At 46.0% G+C, this 13,773-nt stretch overlaps 6 protein-coding genes across 6 annotated transcripts; 4 read left to right on the top strand and 2 right to left on the bottom strand.

Annotated features, from left to right (window-relative positions):
* Window positions 1-48: 48 nt before the first annotated feature.
* On the top strand, window positions 49-2,219 carry C8R40DRAFT_1256381 (uncharacterized protein; the record flags this gene model as incomplete). The annotated part of the gene is made up of 18 exons (XM_046233771.1): window positions 49-220; window positions 273-281; window positions 337-380; window positions 435-473; window positions 524-561; window positions 609-679; window positions 735-847; window positions 902-1,026; window positions 1,082-1,125; window positions 1,182-1,258; window positions 1,310-1,350; window positions 1,408-1,485; window positions 1,539-1,560; window positions 1,617-1,641; window positions 1,757-1,834; window positions 1,884-1,910; window positions 1,971-2,087; window positions 2,149-2,219. The coding sequence occupies exons 1-18, from the start codon at window positions 166-168 to the stop codon at window positions 2,217-2,219; spliced, it is 1,074 nt and encodes a 357-aa protein (XP_046082964.1). The 5' UTR covers window positions 49-165.
* Window positions 2,220-2,526: 307 nt separating this feature from the next.
* On the bottom strand, window positions 2,527-3,210 carry C8R40DRAFT_1053720 (DUF218 domain-containing protein; the record flags this gene model as incomplete). The annotated part of the gene is made up of 1 exon (XM_046224878.1): window positions 2,527-3,210. The coding sequence occupies one exon, from the start codon at window positions 3,208-3,210 to the stop codon at window positions 2,527-2,529; it is 684 nt and encodes a 227-aa protein (XP_046082963.1).
* Window positions 3,211-3,336: 126 nt separating this feature from the next.
* C8R40DRAFT_1072280 (uncharacterized protein) lies at window positions 3,337-5,274 on the top strand (the record flags this gene model as incomplete). Its single annotated transcript, XM_046226439.1, has 5 exons — window positions 3,337-3,408; window positions 3,468-3,649; window positions 3,703-4,023; window positions 4,116-4,546; window positions 4,601-5,274. 5 exons carry the CDS (start codon window positions 3,337-3,339, stop codon window positions 5,272-5,274), a joined length of 1,680 nt encoding a protein of 559 aa, XP_046082962.1.
* A 43-nt stretch (window positions 5,275-5,317) lies between these two features.
* On the bottom strand, window positions 5,318-8,946 carry C8R40DRAFT_1120545 (Retinoic acid induced 16-like protein-domain-containing protein). Its single transcript, XM_046228774.1, has 5 exons — window positions 8,751-8,946; window positions 8,573-8,694; window positions 8,485-8,522; window positions 8,170-8,433; window positions 5,318-8,114 (listed from the first exon to the last, which is right to left on the bottom strand). Exons 1-5 carry the CDS (start codon window positions 8,850-8,852, stop codon window positions 5,443-5,445), a joined length of 3,198 nt encoding a protein of 1,065 aa, XP_046082961.1. The 5' UTR covers window positions 8,853-8,946; the 3' UTR covers window positions 5,318-5,442.
* Window positions 8,947-9,516: 570 nt separating this feature from the next.
* C8R40DRAFT_1174308 (uncharacterized protein) lies at window positions 9,517-11,722 on the top strand (the record flags this gene model as incomplete). The annotated part of the gene is made up of 4 exons (XM_046232163.1): window positions 9,517-10,773; window positions 10,829-11,455; window positions 11,512-11,628; window positions 11,690-11,722. The coding sequence occupies 4 exons, from the start codon at window positions 9,517-9,519 to the stop codon at window positions 11,720-11,722; spliced, it is 2,034 nt and encodes a 677-aa protein (XP_046082960.1).
* Window positions 11,723-12,445: 723 nt separating this feature from the next.
* C8R40DRAFT_1162525 (uncharacterized protein) lies at window positions 12,446-13,758 on the top strand (the record flags this gene model as incomplete). The annotated part of the gene is made up of 4 exons (XM_046230249.1): window positions 12,446-12,587; window positions 12,645-12,696; window positions 12,750-13,105; window positions 13,160-13,758. The coding sequence occupies 4 exons, from the start codon at window positions 12,446-12,448 to the stop codon at window positions 13,756-13,758; spliced, it is 1,149 nt and encodes a 382-aa protein (XP_046082959.1).
* Window positions 13,759-13,773: the final 15 nt, after the last annotated feature.

Raw genomic sequence — 13,773 nt, 5'->3', positions numbered from 1 at the left:
CAGTAACTTCCGGCGGAGCGCTCGTGCTGGATTGATCGGTGTTGCTGTGTAACATTGCCGGCCGCATCGCCTAAATCTTTTTATATACTTTCAACTGCTTTCGACCTCAACCTTTTTCACTTGGATTCCCTTTTTGATTTCTTTCGCCATCTTGACAAGTCAAACATGTTCATTGAGGCCTTACTAGGGACCAGGGCCCAGAGGCTCTTCATGGCGACTCGTACGTTTCTCTCAGACTTGACTTGCCACATATCATTGAACAATTGCTATAGTATTGATTCGTCAGTACAGAATCAAAGCTTTTTGATACTAGTCTAGACTGAAAGGAATCTACAGAGGCTATCGTGGTGCTTGTCATGGTTGGAATAACGTTCAGAATGGTACGATCATAATCACAACTTTTGCTTCAAATCAATACTGAACATAGTCGATAGGTGGATGAACATGTATCATTCTCTACTTCTGGATACAAAGTAGGCTATCTGGATCCTCTTACAGTGACCCATGTGATGAACTCTTTCAGACATTACCTTGTTACCTGGCATTGTTTGCTCTGGCCGAGTGAGTGTAAACCAGTTACCATATGTCTGCTGACTTGACCATCCCAGAGTATTTGAAATGTTCATGGCTGCCGATGCTTTAAGGCTCAGAAATATCATTCAATTGGTCGGGATCTTGTGTGCGTTGGCCTTATTCTGCCAAACAACTTGCCCTTACGTTTTGTTATGATTTAGTGTTCCACCTTGCTCTGATAGTATCCGCGGCTCTTCAAGTTCACCAAACTCGAGATGCCCTAATAAATGGGTCCGTGGACTGCTCCGACCCAGATGCTACTAACTACCTCATTGTGTGTCCCCCCTGCTGGTTGTTTGTTGAATGTCTCATCAGTTGCGTATACCAGAATTGTGATGTTCCTGGTTCACTGTGGAGGAAGATAGAACCTTTCCTGATCGTCACACCCTGTATAATTGCGGCCTCATGGCTGATTATGATGTTCTGGATCAAGCAGCTCTATGGCGAGTTTGGGTCAGTAGTTGTTAGTCCAATTCCTTTCGTTTTGTAACGGGAGCCATTACCTCAGATGGGCCATCTTCCATATTGTGGGCGCGAACCCTAAAACCAAGAGTGCGTATGTCTCAATTTGCCGTTCGCACGCAGCTGATTACAATGCACCCTCTCAGCTATGTACCAGTATTATCAAGTCGAAATCTGTCTTTTAAAATTCGACTTTTTCTTCTTCACCGGTGTGACAATGCAGGTGAGTAATCACCGTTTATGCAACTTGAACACATGTTGACTTGCAACGCAGCTTCTTATCGTCGTCCTTTCCAAAAATAGTGCGGAGTTTGGGTAAGTCTTTGGGGCTGCGAAAACTTAGATATCTTTGGGTTTATTTTTTAAAACCAGGATAACCATCGCCGCTATCCCTATCGTTTTGGGGCTCCTCATGGGCGCTGCTTTGGCTGTCCAAAGAGAGATTAAGTGGTAAGGCTTTCTATTCACTTTTTCTGAATTGAACTGAGCATCTGTTGCATTAGGCTAATGACTATATCGCTGGTGGTGCGTCAAAATTTTTTTTGAGCATGATAACATTTCAATTTTGGAGTTTATAATAGATGATGTTGGCAGCTGAGACGTATTGTAAGTTATTTTGGAATCCGATCATTCCCCTGGATACTGACCTCGATTTTTTCTTTTTCACAGTCAGTAAGCAAATTCTACCGATATTCTCAAAAACTACTCTCAACAGGCACAGTATATAAGCTGGTCCGTTTCTACGAACCTTCATCAACTTCACAATACAACACGACGCGAGCTACGCTGACAGTCTTCAGTAAGCCTCCTTCTTCGCTACCTACAATAAATATCTCATTGTTTCTCAGCAATTGTTGCATTCCTTCTTCTCTTCGGTGAGACGACTCTCATCGTGATCTATTCTGTCCGTCGTCAACTTTGCGTTTGCTTTCTAGGAACTTTCGTCGTTGGTCTGAGATGTTTCAGTGACTTCGACCGAGGCTTGCTCCCATCCAAAGTCCATGGTCAGTCCTACAAACCTGTTTCAACAAAGGTGGATCTATTTAATAACGGTAATAACTTTTCTAGACGTAAATAAACGCCCTAAATACTCATTTTCGGGCAATTCTTCAGGAAATATGAGCCAACGACAGTCTTCCTACAATGGAGGTTCGGTGCTTGCCCCTCGAATATCTATCGAGTAATCTATGTAGTTCTTGACGCTTATGTGGGGTTCCGACATTTTTCCTTCGACGGCAACAGGTTTACTATTCCATTCGTTCCCTTCGCCCATCGGGATTTTCCTATTCACCTATTTATGTCCATCTGAATTCATCTACTGAACGGTTCTGTATACCTAATATCATTTCCGTACACTTGTATATCTGACCGCTAGTGACCGAATGTCTTTTTCCACTGGGCACATCCTTCGATGCGACGAGAAGAGAATAAAGTATATAGATGTTCATCGGCCATTCAGCGAGATTTCTTGATACATTGAGTATAGAATGCTCATGGCAAATGCTCTGTATATCCCGCATGAATGAGTCTCTCAGATGCAGCCCATACCTTAGGAGGGATCTCCTGCGAGATTTGGAAGCCCTTGGCGGGATAATCCCGGATGCGTACCAAATCGCCAACCATAACATTGATCACCAACTCACGAGGGTTTTCCTTGTCTGGATACTGATCCCACTCCAGCTCTGGACTGGTCACACTGAACTTCACCTTTTCCTCTATCTCCGCGCCAGGCCACTGCTTGAGGAATGTCGCATATGTCCGTCTCTCCATATATGGCTTCTGCACGAGAATGAAAGACTTGATGTCCTCCAACAGTCCCTGCTTCTCTAACAACATATATGTGAACCGGACATTTTCCCCAGTGTTTGTCGACCGGGGCTCTACCACAATCGCTTTATCTGGGACGCCCATGTCCCGTGCAATCGTTGCAAAAGCTTCTGCCTCTGAGACACCGTGATAACGACCTGCAGTCAGGGATCCAACTCCTCCAGAGAATATAAGAATCGGCGCAAGGCCAGAGAGGTAGAGATTCGCAGCCCGAACAGCGACGCGCGTGTCGAGACTACAGAGACAGAAGATTGCAGATGCGGGGCTTGGCTGGTGGTGGAGGCGGTGGTAATTGTAGATCAAAGAGGCATCGGTGTCGATGGATGGCGCAAGTCCTGTTTGGCTCATGTGGATGCTGATAGTTTGGAGGAAAATTGGGAATTTATTCGTTAAATGAACAGATATGTCGTAGCGCCCATATGACCATACGTATGACAACGACTCGGAGTGGTGCTGTCAAAACATTCATCCTTCATGGCAAACCAGCATGTTGATACAGAGTCACAAGAATGGAGGCTTCCTTGGTGGTTGAAATTTTTGGATAAGGTCAGAAATTTCTCTTCGAACCCGCTGAAAACAATGTACTAGGATCAGAAATTCCACAGACGAATACGACCGTAACTGCTCTAACAGCCGGTTTCATATTATATACCCAATCGTCTGGAGTAGCCTATTTTGCTTCGGGTGCAGCAGCTTGTATGATAGCGGTGAAGATTGTCAAGAAAATGATTCGCCAAGAAAGACCTGTAATGCAGAGGCCGGGGAAGAAACGGAAAAAGACTTATGGGTAAGAGCTGGCCGTTATCCATATATCCTTTCCTTGACATATAATACCTTTAGAATGCCGAGTACCCACTCCACTACTATCACATATTATGCGACATACATCCTCCTTGCCAGTCTCTATCTTCCGATTCACCATACCCTTCCTCAACACTGGACAACACGAATTGTCCCGCCGCTAATCGTTTTGCCTTGGGCTGGTTTAATCGCTTTGTCTAGAATATGGCTCGGACACCACACCTTGGCTCAAGTATCAGTCGGCTGCTCGTTTGGCTTTGCATTTGCTTGGTTGTGGTTTTATTTGTGGACAGAAGCTCTGAACAAATACGGAATAGAAGCAGAACAGCTATGGCAAGCATATTATTTAGCCCATTGGAAGTAAGTATGTTATTTCGCTGGACAGCAGGCGTCTGTGGTCGACCAATTGATATCATTGCTGGTACTGTAAAGTTGTGAGAGCTTTGAACCAGGATCATCACGCCACACGCAGTGTCACATCACGCATCACTGTACTCAATAATGGACCACGATGACCCAATTTTCACCTTCTTTCCTGCCGAAGAATCTGTCGACTTATACGCTGTACTTTCCGTCTCCAAAGACTCCAAACTCGATGAAATCAAAAAGTCATATCGCCGTCTCGCTCTGAAATACCACCCTGATAAACACGCAACTGCCAGCGAATTCGCGAAAAGTGAAGCTTCACTCAAGTTTCAACAAGTTGGATTCGCATATGCTGTGCTGAGTGATGAGAAGCGCAGGAGACGGTGGGACCTCATGGGGAAGACGGATGAGGGCTTTGATCTCGCTCCAGGAGAGGATGGTTGGGAGGCTTATTTTGAGCAAATGTTTGATCGCGTCACGAGAGGTAAATTAGACGAGATGAAGAAGGAATATCAGTGTATGTATGATAATTGCTTGTAGTGATGCATTTATTTGATTTGCGATAATCCAGGCTCCTCCGAAGAAGTCGCAGATCTCAAAGCTGCCTATACCGAAACCGAGGGGTCTATAGGCGACATTATGACTTTCATTCCGCACTCTGCTCACGAGGATGAAGCCCGGTTTATCATCATATTATCCAACCTCATATCCAAGGGCGAGCTGACTTCTCTTCCGAAGTGGGAGTCCAGCATCAAGGACGAGAAGGCGAAACTAGTACGACAGAAACAGAGTGAAAAGGAAGCGAAAGAGGCAGAAAAGCTAGCGAAGGAGCTTGGCGTTTGGGACGAATTCTATGGAAGTGGTAAAACGGGGAAACGGAAGGGTAAAGGTAAAGGTAAAGGGAAGGATGATCAGGAAGACGAGGGGGAGGAAGATGTGTCTGCACTCCAAGCTCTCATACTGAAGAAGAAGCAGAAGAACACCGATAGCTTCTTTGATAGTCTAGCAGCTAAATACGCGGAACCCGCTGTGAAGACAAAGGGCAAGGGGAAAAAGAGAGCGAAACCTGTAGACGACGAGGAACTGGAGGAATCTCCGAAAAAACGTTCAAAGAAAGCTGCGCCACCGCCTCCGGATATCGATGATGCCGAATTTGAAAAGTTGCAACAGAAGCTCTTTGGCGACAAGGCGAAGGATTCCTCACAGTCAGGAGGGAAGAAGGGGAAAGGAAGAAAGGCCAAGTAGTGCTTTGGGAACAAATTGTTTTCTCTTGTCACTTTGTATATATGTTTTGATTATTTTGTATGTATCATTGTATGTACATATATCCTGTGATCCAGATATTTCGAAAAACGATATGCGTAGATATGTGATATGACATGAGGTATAATCAAAGACTCCAATTATGAAATCCTAAAGGTATCTTACAGAGTCTATTCCTAAACTTCGACGGGCATGAATAATTGCAACGAGCTCTTTGATGCTCTCTTCTAAAATCACGACGTTGTCCAGCAACCTCGAAAGCGTCACCGTTGTGGTTTTCTTCTCGCTCTCTTCCTCGTCAGAATCATCTTGAGTCGTGTGAGCTGGTGTCCTTTCGCTCCAGCCAGCACCAAACACATCCTCCTCGTCTGGATTCCATTTGCGTGGCGTTTTGACGGGCGTCCATGGACTGGAAGCGGGAACAGGTGCCACGAAAGGCTCGACTACGATTGCTCCAGTCTTCTGGTAATGAGGCGCAAATGGACTCTCAGAGAAAGTTTTGTTAGTGTCCTTTTTCTTTGGCGGTGTGGAAGGCAGCGGTGCCATTGCAGACTTGGACTTGTTCCTCTTTGGTGTAAAGAGAGACACGAGACTCGAAGAAGTTGATTGCCTTGGCTTTGGTTTAGAATGCTGAACTACATCGGAGAGCGAAGGGAGTCTGGGAGTATTTTCATTAATCTCAATGGCAAGTGTTAGCGCATCCGATAGATTCTCAGAGAACAAAAGGCCCTGGCGACGCTCAAGCAGGAATCGGTCAAAATTGTCCACACTACGACGATAACGTTCCAGCTGAGCGACGAGACCATGAAATATAGCATGCACGACGGGACGCGATTTCTCGTCCATGCTAGACGCCGGCAGAAAGCTATCGTTGTTGGCGAGTTTTTCCTCAATACGATAATCGATGGAACGGTCGTCACCATCACTATTGGCGTCAAGTCCTGCGTCAATGTCATCATTGTTGCTCGGAGTAGAGTCGTTCGAAGCGAATGTCAGCCACCCAGCGAGGGATCGGTCAGGATGAATAGCCAAGGTGGACAATACACCGGTTAGAGCGATATTGTGTTCAGGAGTGTTGGAGAAAAATCGGCGAAGAGATTCGAGGACAGTAGAAATGATGGGGTCGTTCACGTTTATACGGTGTTTGGCCTTTTGTCGTGCCTCTGTGTCCACTCTGTCAATGTCATCCAGTTGATACGCAGGCTGATCTTGGACGGAGAAGAAAGCGTCCCGCAGATAGTTATCATATCCAGTGCTGAATGGATCAGAGTTATGTGAAGGATCCACCCTTGAAACGAGCGCAAGATAAAGATCCATCTCCCGTTCGTGAGTAGAAAATGTCGTATCGGGTTGAGGGAACAAGGGTTCGCCAGATATAGGACTCTTTTTCTCTTCCCCGATACCAGGGTATATAAAGGTTTCTTCTTCGTCGTCATTCTCGTCTTTTCTAGATTTGCTAGTTATCAATATAGGGTGTGGGAATGCGGTGGCTAAAGGGTCTGCAACCACTATGAGGAGTTTGTCAGTACAAAGATGGGGGTGTTGTAGAAGCATGGCTTGCAACAACTGTAAAGCAGCTGTTGATGTAGGTTGAGACGCAGATCGTAAATTAGAAAGTATCAGATCCTTCAACGTGAATCGAGCCATAGCAGTGAAGTATTCCGATTGTTTCCGAGTCTCAGGGGCTTCTATCTCTAGGAGAGCCATCGCACTACTCTTCCGACGTCTACTTTTGGTCTCCTTTTCGGCAATAGCAGAGCTAGACTGAGGAGGAGCATTGTTTAACATCATGAGGGATTGAGGGCGAGGACGTGGTCTAACTTCCTCGTTATCCTCACTAATGAGGAAGTCGACCAAAAGATCTGCTAACTGGCCGTCCTGTAGAGTGCGGATCATGATATCGATGTACGACATGACTGCAACGGCACTACCATCAGCGTCTGAGCATTCAAGGATAGTTGGATATAGAACATTCTCCAAAAATATCCGGCGAACTGCATCCAGGATGGAGTTCACGATTGCGGTACCAACAAGAGAAGACGCGTCCACATCCTCCTGGATTATATTTCGTCGTAAAACATCCTGAATGAATTCGAGCATTTTCAAGAAATGGTCCAGCCTGGATTTGAAATCGGGACTGTTGGCATCTTCGACTCCCATTGCCCATGATTTTGTCCGGAAAACTTCCAGCACTTCCTTCTCGTCCTCTGTTTCGAGCCACATGCTTCCTATGACCATTCCAGTCTCTTGTGAGCGATCTGCGTTGGTAGGCGGTCTGAATTCGAGTTTGGAGGGCAACATGGAATACACTGCGCCTAGACCAGCGCCCAAAACTTCGGAGAAATCACCATCAAGGATGTATTCCGCTAATGCGAGTGCTGCATCTGTTATAGGATCTGCGGTAGCTTCTGATGAGGTTTCTTCTCCAGTGAGACGGTGAACAGGCTCTCCGGGAGACATGGCAACGTCCATCAGTAAAAGTAAACCAGCGCGAGCGAACTCGCCGATCTGGCCTTCGCGATGACCGAATCGCAGTAAGTAATTGAATAATAAAAATTCGTATTCCGGTTTTTTGGTCGCCACTGAAGACACTGGCATAGATGTTACTGTGGTTTGTGAGGGCGTAGGGGAAGATGGACGATGAGGTTCGGCCACGGCATTCGCAATGCTTTCCTCTTCATCTTCCTCTTCTTCATCTTCATCCTGTTCCTCTAGAGAGAATAGAGGTTCTGATCTGTACCAGTGCTTATCATGAAAGAAAATCATGAGAAGTTCACGAAATGTGCGTATGCGGCTGCACAGAATGCACAAGAGATTAACCACTATGATAGGGTTCAGAAGATAGAAATTGAGTGTAATGGGAAGATGCCAACGTACGATCTTCCTCGAATTCTGAAGGTTGTGTTTGAACAGCGTTGCCAGCTGCACCCATAACTTTCTTATGTCGACCATCAAGCTGCTCATGTAGATCATCTCCCGCACAGTTACGGAGTAGTCTAAGGACTGCTTTATGAACGGCAGAGTGGACAAGGAATTGCTCGTCTAGTAGAACGACCATATTTTGGACCGCACGAAGAACCTCAGCTTGAATGCCGAAGGGCCTGTCTGCTTCGCTCAAACGAACGAGTGTGCCGAGGACATCTGGAACGTTGATTCTCAATCACAAGGCAATACCAAATTTTCAAGACTTACCGTTCTTTAGGAGATATTCAAGACATCCACCAGTTGTACTGCGAGATCACTAATTCAGCACAGTCCGTCGCGGGGAAGTAACGCGTACCCCTCGTCGATCCGGGTAGACTCTGTAACGAGGCTGTTGACCATAGTTTGCAAATGTGCTGGAACATCTGTAGATTTAATTCCCCTTGCTAGCTGACGTTCATCTGGATGCTGAAGAGTGTTCTGAAGTAGAAGATACGGTTGAGAGGCTGGAGAATGAAATTAACAAGATAAACAACCTTGACGAAATTCCAGGATTTGGTGAATTCTTGAGTATAGTCTGGGACTTCCTTTGGTGCAGGTTGAGTACCGGGTCTTAGGAATTTCTGGAAGTAATCCATCGCGTTCAGGAATCAAATTAATCCGGTAGCTGCTGGACGATGGTGGAATTTCAGCGCCAATGCTGAGCACGTGCGGGTGTTTCCAGCGCTAATACTTACTGTGTTACTGCAGCTCTCCGAGTCTGCAGCTGTCGTAATAGTAAAGGTTCAACGTTCAGTGCCTTCCTTCTTTGCTATGATGTACATTTCAATTTTCAGCACAAGATCCACACATGCGAGGTAATATGGTACATCACTCTGAGCGCTGTTCCTATGTTTAGAAAACATTTAGTCCAACTAGGTCCAACTATCACAGTGCTCATTCGAATCCGGTGACAGATGACTTCCGTGGCGTGTTCCCGTAGCCTGTAGCAATATCCACCAAATACTTAATTAACAAGCTTTGACAGTTGTTGAAGCACGCTATATCCATTTGAAATCGTCACTCTTTCAGCTACTCTTTTCTACTTTGCAGGTCAAGCTGGTTTCCCTTGTTGAAATGCAAGGAACTTTTCCTCCCCATCTTTCTTTGAATTTGGAGTCCTTATCGACGAATTCCGACTTTCTTTCACAAGTTAAGCTCGTCTTTTAATCTAAAGATAATTACTCATTGCATCCACAGAATATCACACCTATAATAAGTACACCATTGTCTTCTTTGACTCCGACAACACCTCGACTGCCCATGGCTTCAGCTCATATACGGCGAAAAACTGACGCTGGGGATCTTGCGGTAGCGACTCGGGGTGTAATACATGAGTATGAAGAACGAATTGCTTTGCTAGAGGCTCAGAACTCCAGAATTTCTGTTGAACTGAATGCTACCCAAGATGCGCTGGTCGATGAACGCGAGGATAGACGGATTGAGCGCCAGTCTCTAACGATACCTGAAACGTCAAGCTTTCCTGCTCAGGCAGCGCCTGACAAGCATATCAGCGAGCGATCTGAGCTTCTTTACGAGCGCAAGCTTCGTATGGAGATCTTAGACACTCTGAAGAAAATTCGCGCTCAAAATACGACGCTCTCTCAATCCCTCAGAGCAGCTGAAGAAAATTACAACTCTCTTGACAGCGTCCTGAAAGCTGAACATATAGAGAAGGAGGAGCTCCGCGGCGAGATCAAAGAATTATCTCAGAGAAATTTCACGTTGTACCAACATAACAAGCTTCTTGTAAACCGAGACACCGTTTTGCAAGAAGAGATTTCGTCTCTCATGACGAAATCTCAAGCAGATGACTGGATGCGCGGCATTTTGGAGGAAGAGCTTCGGAAACAGCGATTGAAACAAAGCTCTCCCGATGACAACTCTCATGATATCTCTACTAGTCCCCATGTCCGCCAAATCAGCGTCCCCGCTATCACTTTGGAGCACCAGGGTCCCTTACGAGCGCAGCTTGTAGCTGCCCAGGATAAACTATTTATCACACAACGATGCCTCGAAGTTTCTGAGAAACAATGCGAGGAGTTGCAGAATAGAATCTCGGGCCTTCAGCGTAATATAACCCAGTGCCTAGACTCTTCCGCTCAAGCCTTGGAACTGGAGCGAGAACTGCGAGCCGAGGTCGAAGAATATTCTCGCAGTCTGGCAGAGGAAAATTCTCGTCTCCAAGATAAGATTCGGGATCTGCAAAAAGCAGAGCGACAGAACGACACAGCAGTTCCAGAAATCAAACCTGCTCTCGATGACGTCTCCGACGCTCTCAAGGATACGACGAAGAGGCAGGAATCTTTGACGCACGCAGCTGTGCTATTCGAGCCTCATATACCTCACCATGATTTATGCGGAGACGTACAGAACATCAGTGTAGACGTAAGGAATGTTACTTTGTCACCAGTCGTCGACGGTCGCTCAGATGAATTTCAAGCGCGCGACGAAACTGCTCTCAAAGCGCGACATCGAGAATTATTATTCAACCAACAATTTCGCGTATCCTCCACAAAGGTGAGAACGTGCTGTTATCACCCGTGTTACAGTCATTGACCGGCGAGCTCTTCAGAAAACATTACAAAGAAGATTTTCGCACTCTGCCTTATTTTCTTCAGTGGCTCCACCAACAATTACTGGTGATCTGCCTGGCATGTCCCAATCGGTCATGGGTAACACTTCTCCTTCCGCATTACCGCGGCGAATCGTGACACCGGTGAATCACGGCCATAACATCAAAAGCTCATCTGCCACCGCACCCGCACGTTATTCCCGGCCCCCACTCTTAGGCACCTCCAATCCTTTAGCTGCAGAAGCTCAGATCCCTACTAAGCGTGATTCTATTGTGCTCAAACCTCTGCATTTAGTTTCTTCTGTTGAAGTGACACCCAAACGCCTGACCCTATATGCTCCTTCTCGGCCGATGTCTGTCGTTGAGCCCTCACCAACATTTCCTCCTGCACCTCCATCTACGCCCAAGAAGGATCAGACCACTCAAGGCAAACCGAATTATTGGTTTCGAAACAGTTCTACAGCTTCCGCAGATTATCCGTGCACTCCTGATTCTTCTTCTTCTACCCTGGTTGCATCTTCTCCAGCACCAGCAAGCGTCGACAAGGGGAAGTCCAACGTGATAGCTAATACTCTTTTGAGAAAGCCTTCGCTCGATTCCAAGCTGAAAGCGACGACTACTCTCTTCGTGAGTAGTTCTTTCTATCAAATTCGACTCGAATTTTTGGCTGACAGCGGACGCAGCTTGACATGCACGGGGATCGTGAAAAATACCAACTAACAGACTCCATCGCAACAAGTATTACACATATTCAAGTTCTCCCTTCTTCCACCCACATGCGAAGAGCATCCAAAGTGCTAGTGAGTCACAATTGATCGTTCGAAAATTCGGTGGCTTGATACTCAAATGCTCTCAGGCTAGCATCGCCAAGAGGACTGGAATTGGCGGTCTTGAAGACTGGTTTGTTGTATAGTACGTGTACTTTTAATAATGTATACTCTTCGGCCTCACTGTGCGGAGGAGCCATCAGTTTTTGTGAGTCTCGCATCTCAATCATCGTTATCTGCTTTCCCCGATGGTTCGGCACTTTTTTGCGCTGGTGGCTAAGATCAAGAGAAGAGTGTGCAGGTAACTTGGCTGTTGATTTTTTTCTGATCTTAGGAACGGAAAGCCACTGGGCGTGGTACATAGAAGGAAGTGTTTAGTTGGTCTCTTAAAATTGCCCCAAAGTATCATATATATTACGCCGCGCACTGCTCTCAGTAGTAGTTAGGTCTGGGATTCAATATTCGACCTTCCGTAAGTGTACGTATATTTGCAGTTCACAAAGCTGTGAAGTCGCTTGGGATGACCGCCCTGAAGCTCTACAGAGAAACATTTAATTTACAGTCACTCCACATTCGGAACTGCATAGGAATTATTCTCTATTATTTTCCTGGCCCTCCCCCATTAAGAATATTGTCTTTCACTTCAAGAGAGGATTCCGGAATGACGACATACTCCCTTCGAGGACCTATGTACAACTTGAAGCTGTCCTTGGATAATTTCTTTTACTCATTTTTTGTTCGAAATATATTTTGGGCTGCGCCTCGAGGAAGCGCTTATTCAGCGCTTTAATCCTGCTTCAATCGCACACAGCCACACACTCACCTTCTTCGATAAACCACCGGGTTGATGATGTCGTCGAACGGAACGGAAACGGCTGTCGTTGCTATTCCTCCTAAGAAAACTAAAATCAAGAAACTGAGGCCAGCCCGAAAGCAAGTAAAGCCCGGCGATGTTGAAAAGAAGGAGACGCCTCAAACAGGAAAGGAATACAGTCAGTTTGTTACTCTTCTCTTTGAAACAGTTCAACGATTGACATATTTATTCCTAGACATTTGGTACAACAAATGGGCTGGTGGTGACAGAGAAGATAGTTACTCAAAGTGAGCTTTACTTGGCCCGGCACAAACAGTACCTTACCGTATTTCACTTCAAGCAAAACCAAGTCTCAAACGCGCTGTAATATCAAGCTGGACTCTGGACTAACTCGCGCCAACACAACTGGGATGAAATACTGCTGTTTATTTTTTTCCCGCGGGTGCTGTCCTTATGGCTGGGAATGCGAGTACCTACACACACTTCCGGATCCATCCACTGCACTACCGGATAGTTCGAAAGACTGTTTTGCGAGAGACAAGTTCGCAGACTATCGTGATGATATGGGTGGTGTCGGGAGCTTCAACCGTCAAAACCGGACATTATATGTTGGGAGAATTAAAGAGACCGGTACCGGACTAGAGACGGAGGAGGTGGTTAGAAGACATTTCAAAGAGTTCGGCGAAATTGAGCATGGTACGTTTATCTATTTATTTTGTTTCGAATACTTTCTCTTACACTATTTTGTAGATGACTCGGAAACAGGATGGGCCGTCAAGGTGTTGCAATACCGCTCCGTTGCTTTCGTCACCTACAAATCTGAATTTCACGCTCAATTCGCTAAAGAAGCAATGGCGTGTCAATCCCTCGACAACGACGAAATACTCAACGTCCGATGGGCGACCGAGGATCCTAACCCAGTTTCCAAAGTGAACGAAAAGCGTCGTTTAGAGGACATGGGCCAGGCTGTAATTCGTGAGAAGATGGACCCCAGAGTGGTAGATGCCATGCGGACCATTAGGGCCTTGGAAGATGGTGATGTACTTGACGAAGATGGAAATCTTCTCGAAAATGGTCCAATGGACGCGGACAAGGAAGACGACGAAGGCTCTGACCGTGGAGCTAAGCGACGAAAACTTGATGTAGACGATCGAGTTTCGATTTCTCCACCTCCCCAACAAGAACTCCCAAAACTTACAGGTTTACTCAGTGCTGATACTATGGACAGCCTCAAGTACTTCTCAGAAATTCGAAAAAGAAATGGCATTCAACCTTCAACCGCAGTTCGAATAACAAAACCATCTGCGGGGCTTGGTCTTGGGGACTATGGTAGCGATGACGAGGATTGAACACTTGTAAATAGA

Source organism: Lentinula edodes, assembly GCF_021015755.1.
Source record: "Lentinula edodes strain Le(Bin) 0899 ss11 chromosome Unknown C8R40scaffold_35, whole genome shotgun sequence".
Lineage (NCBI taxonomy): Eukaryota > Fungi > Basidiomycota > Agaricomycetes > Agaricales > Omphalotaceae > Lentinula > Lentinula edodes.
This window is presented reverse-complemented; position numbering and strand designations above follow the sequence as displayed.

Bases quoted from the DNA above. Each gene is read 5' to 3' on its own strand.
- C8R40DRAFT_1120545 (XM_046228774.1), bottom strand. From the start codon at position 8,852: ATGGATTACTTCCAGAAATTCCTAAGACCCGGTACTCAACCTGCACCA. The intron at 8,695-8,750 runs GTTGTTTATCTT...CTTCTACTTCAG, and splicing joins AATCCTGGAATTTCGTCAAG to AACACTCTTCAGCATCCAGA. The intron at 8,523-8,572 runs GTACGCGTTACT...GTGATCTCGCAG, and splicing joins TCTACCCGGATCGACGAGGG to TACAACTGGTGGATGTCTTG.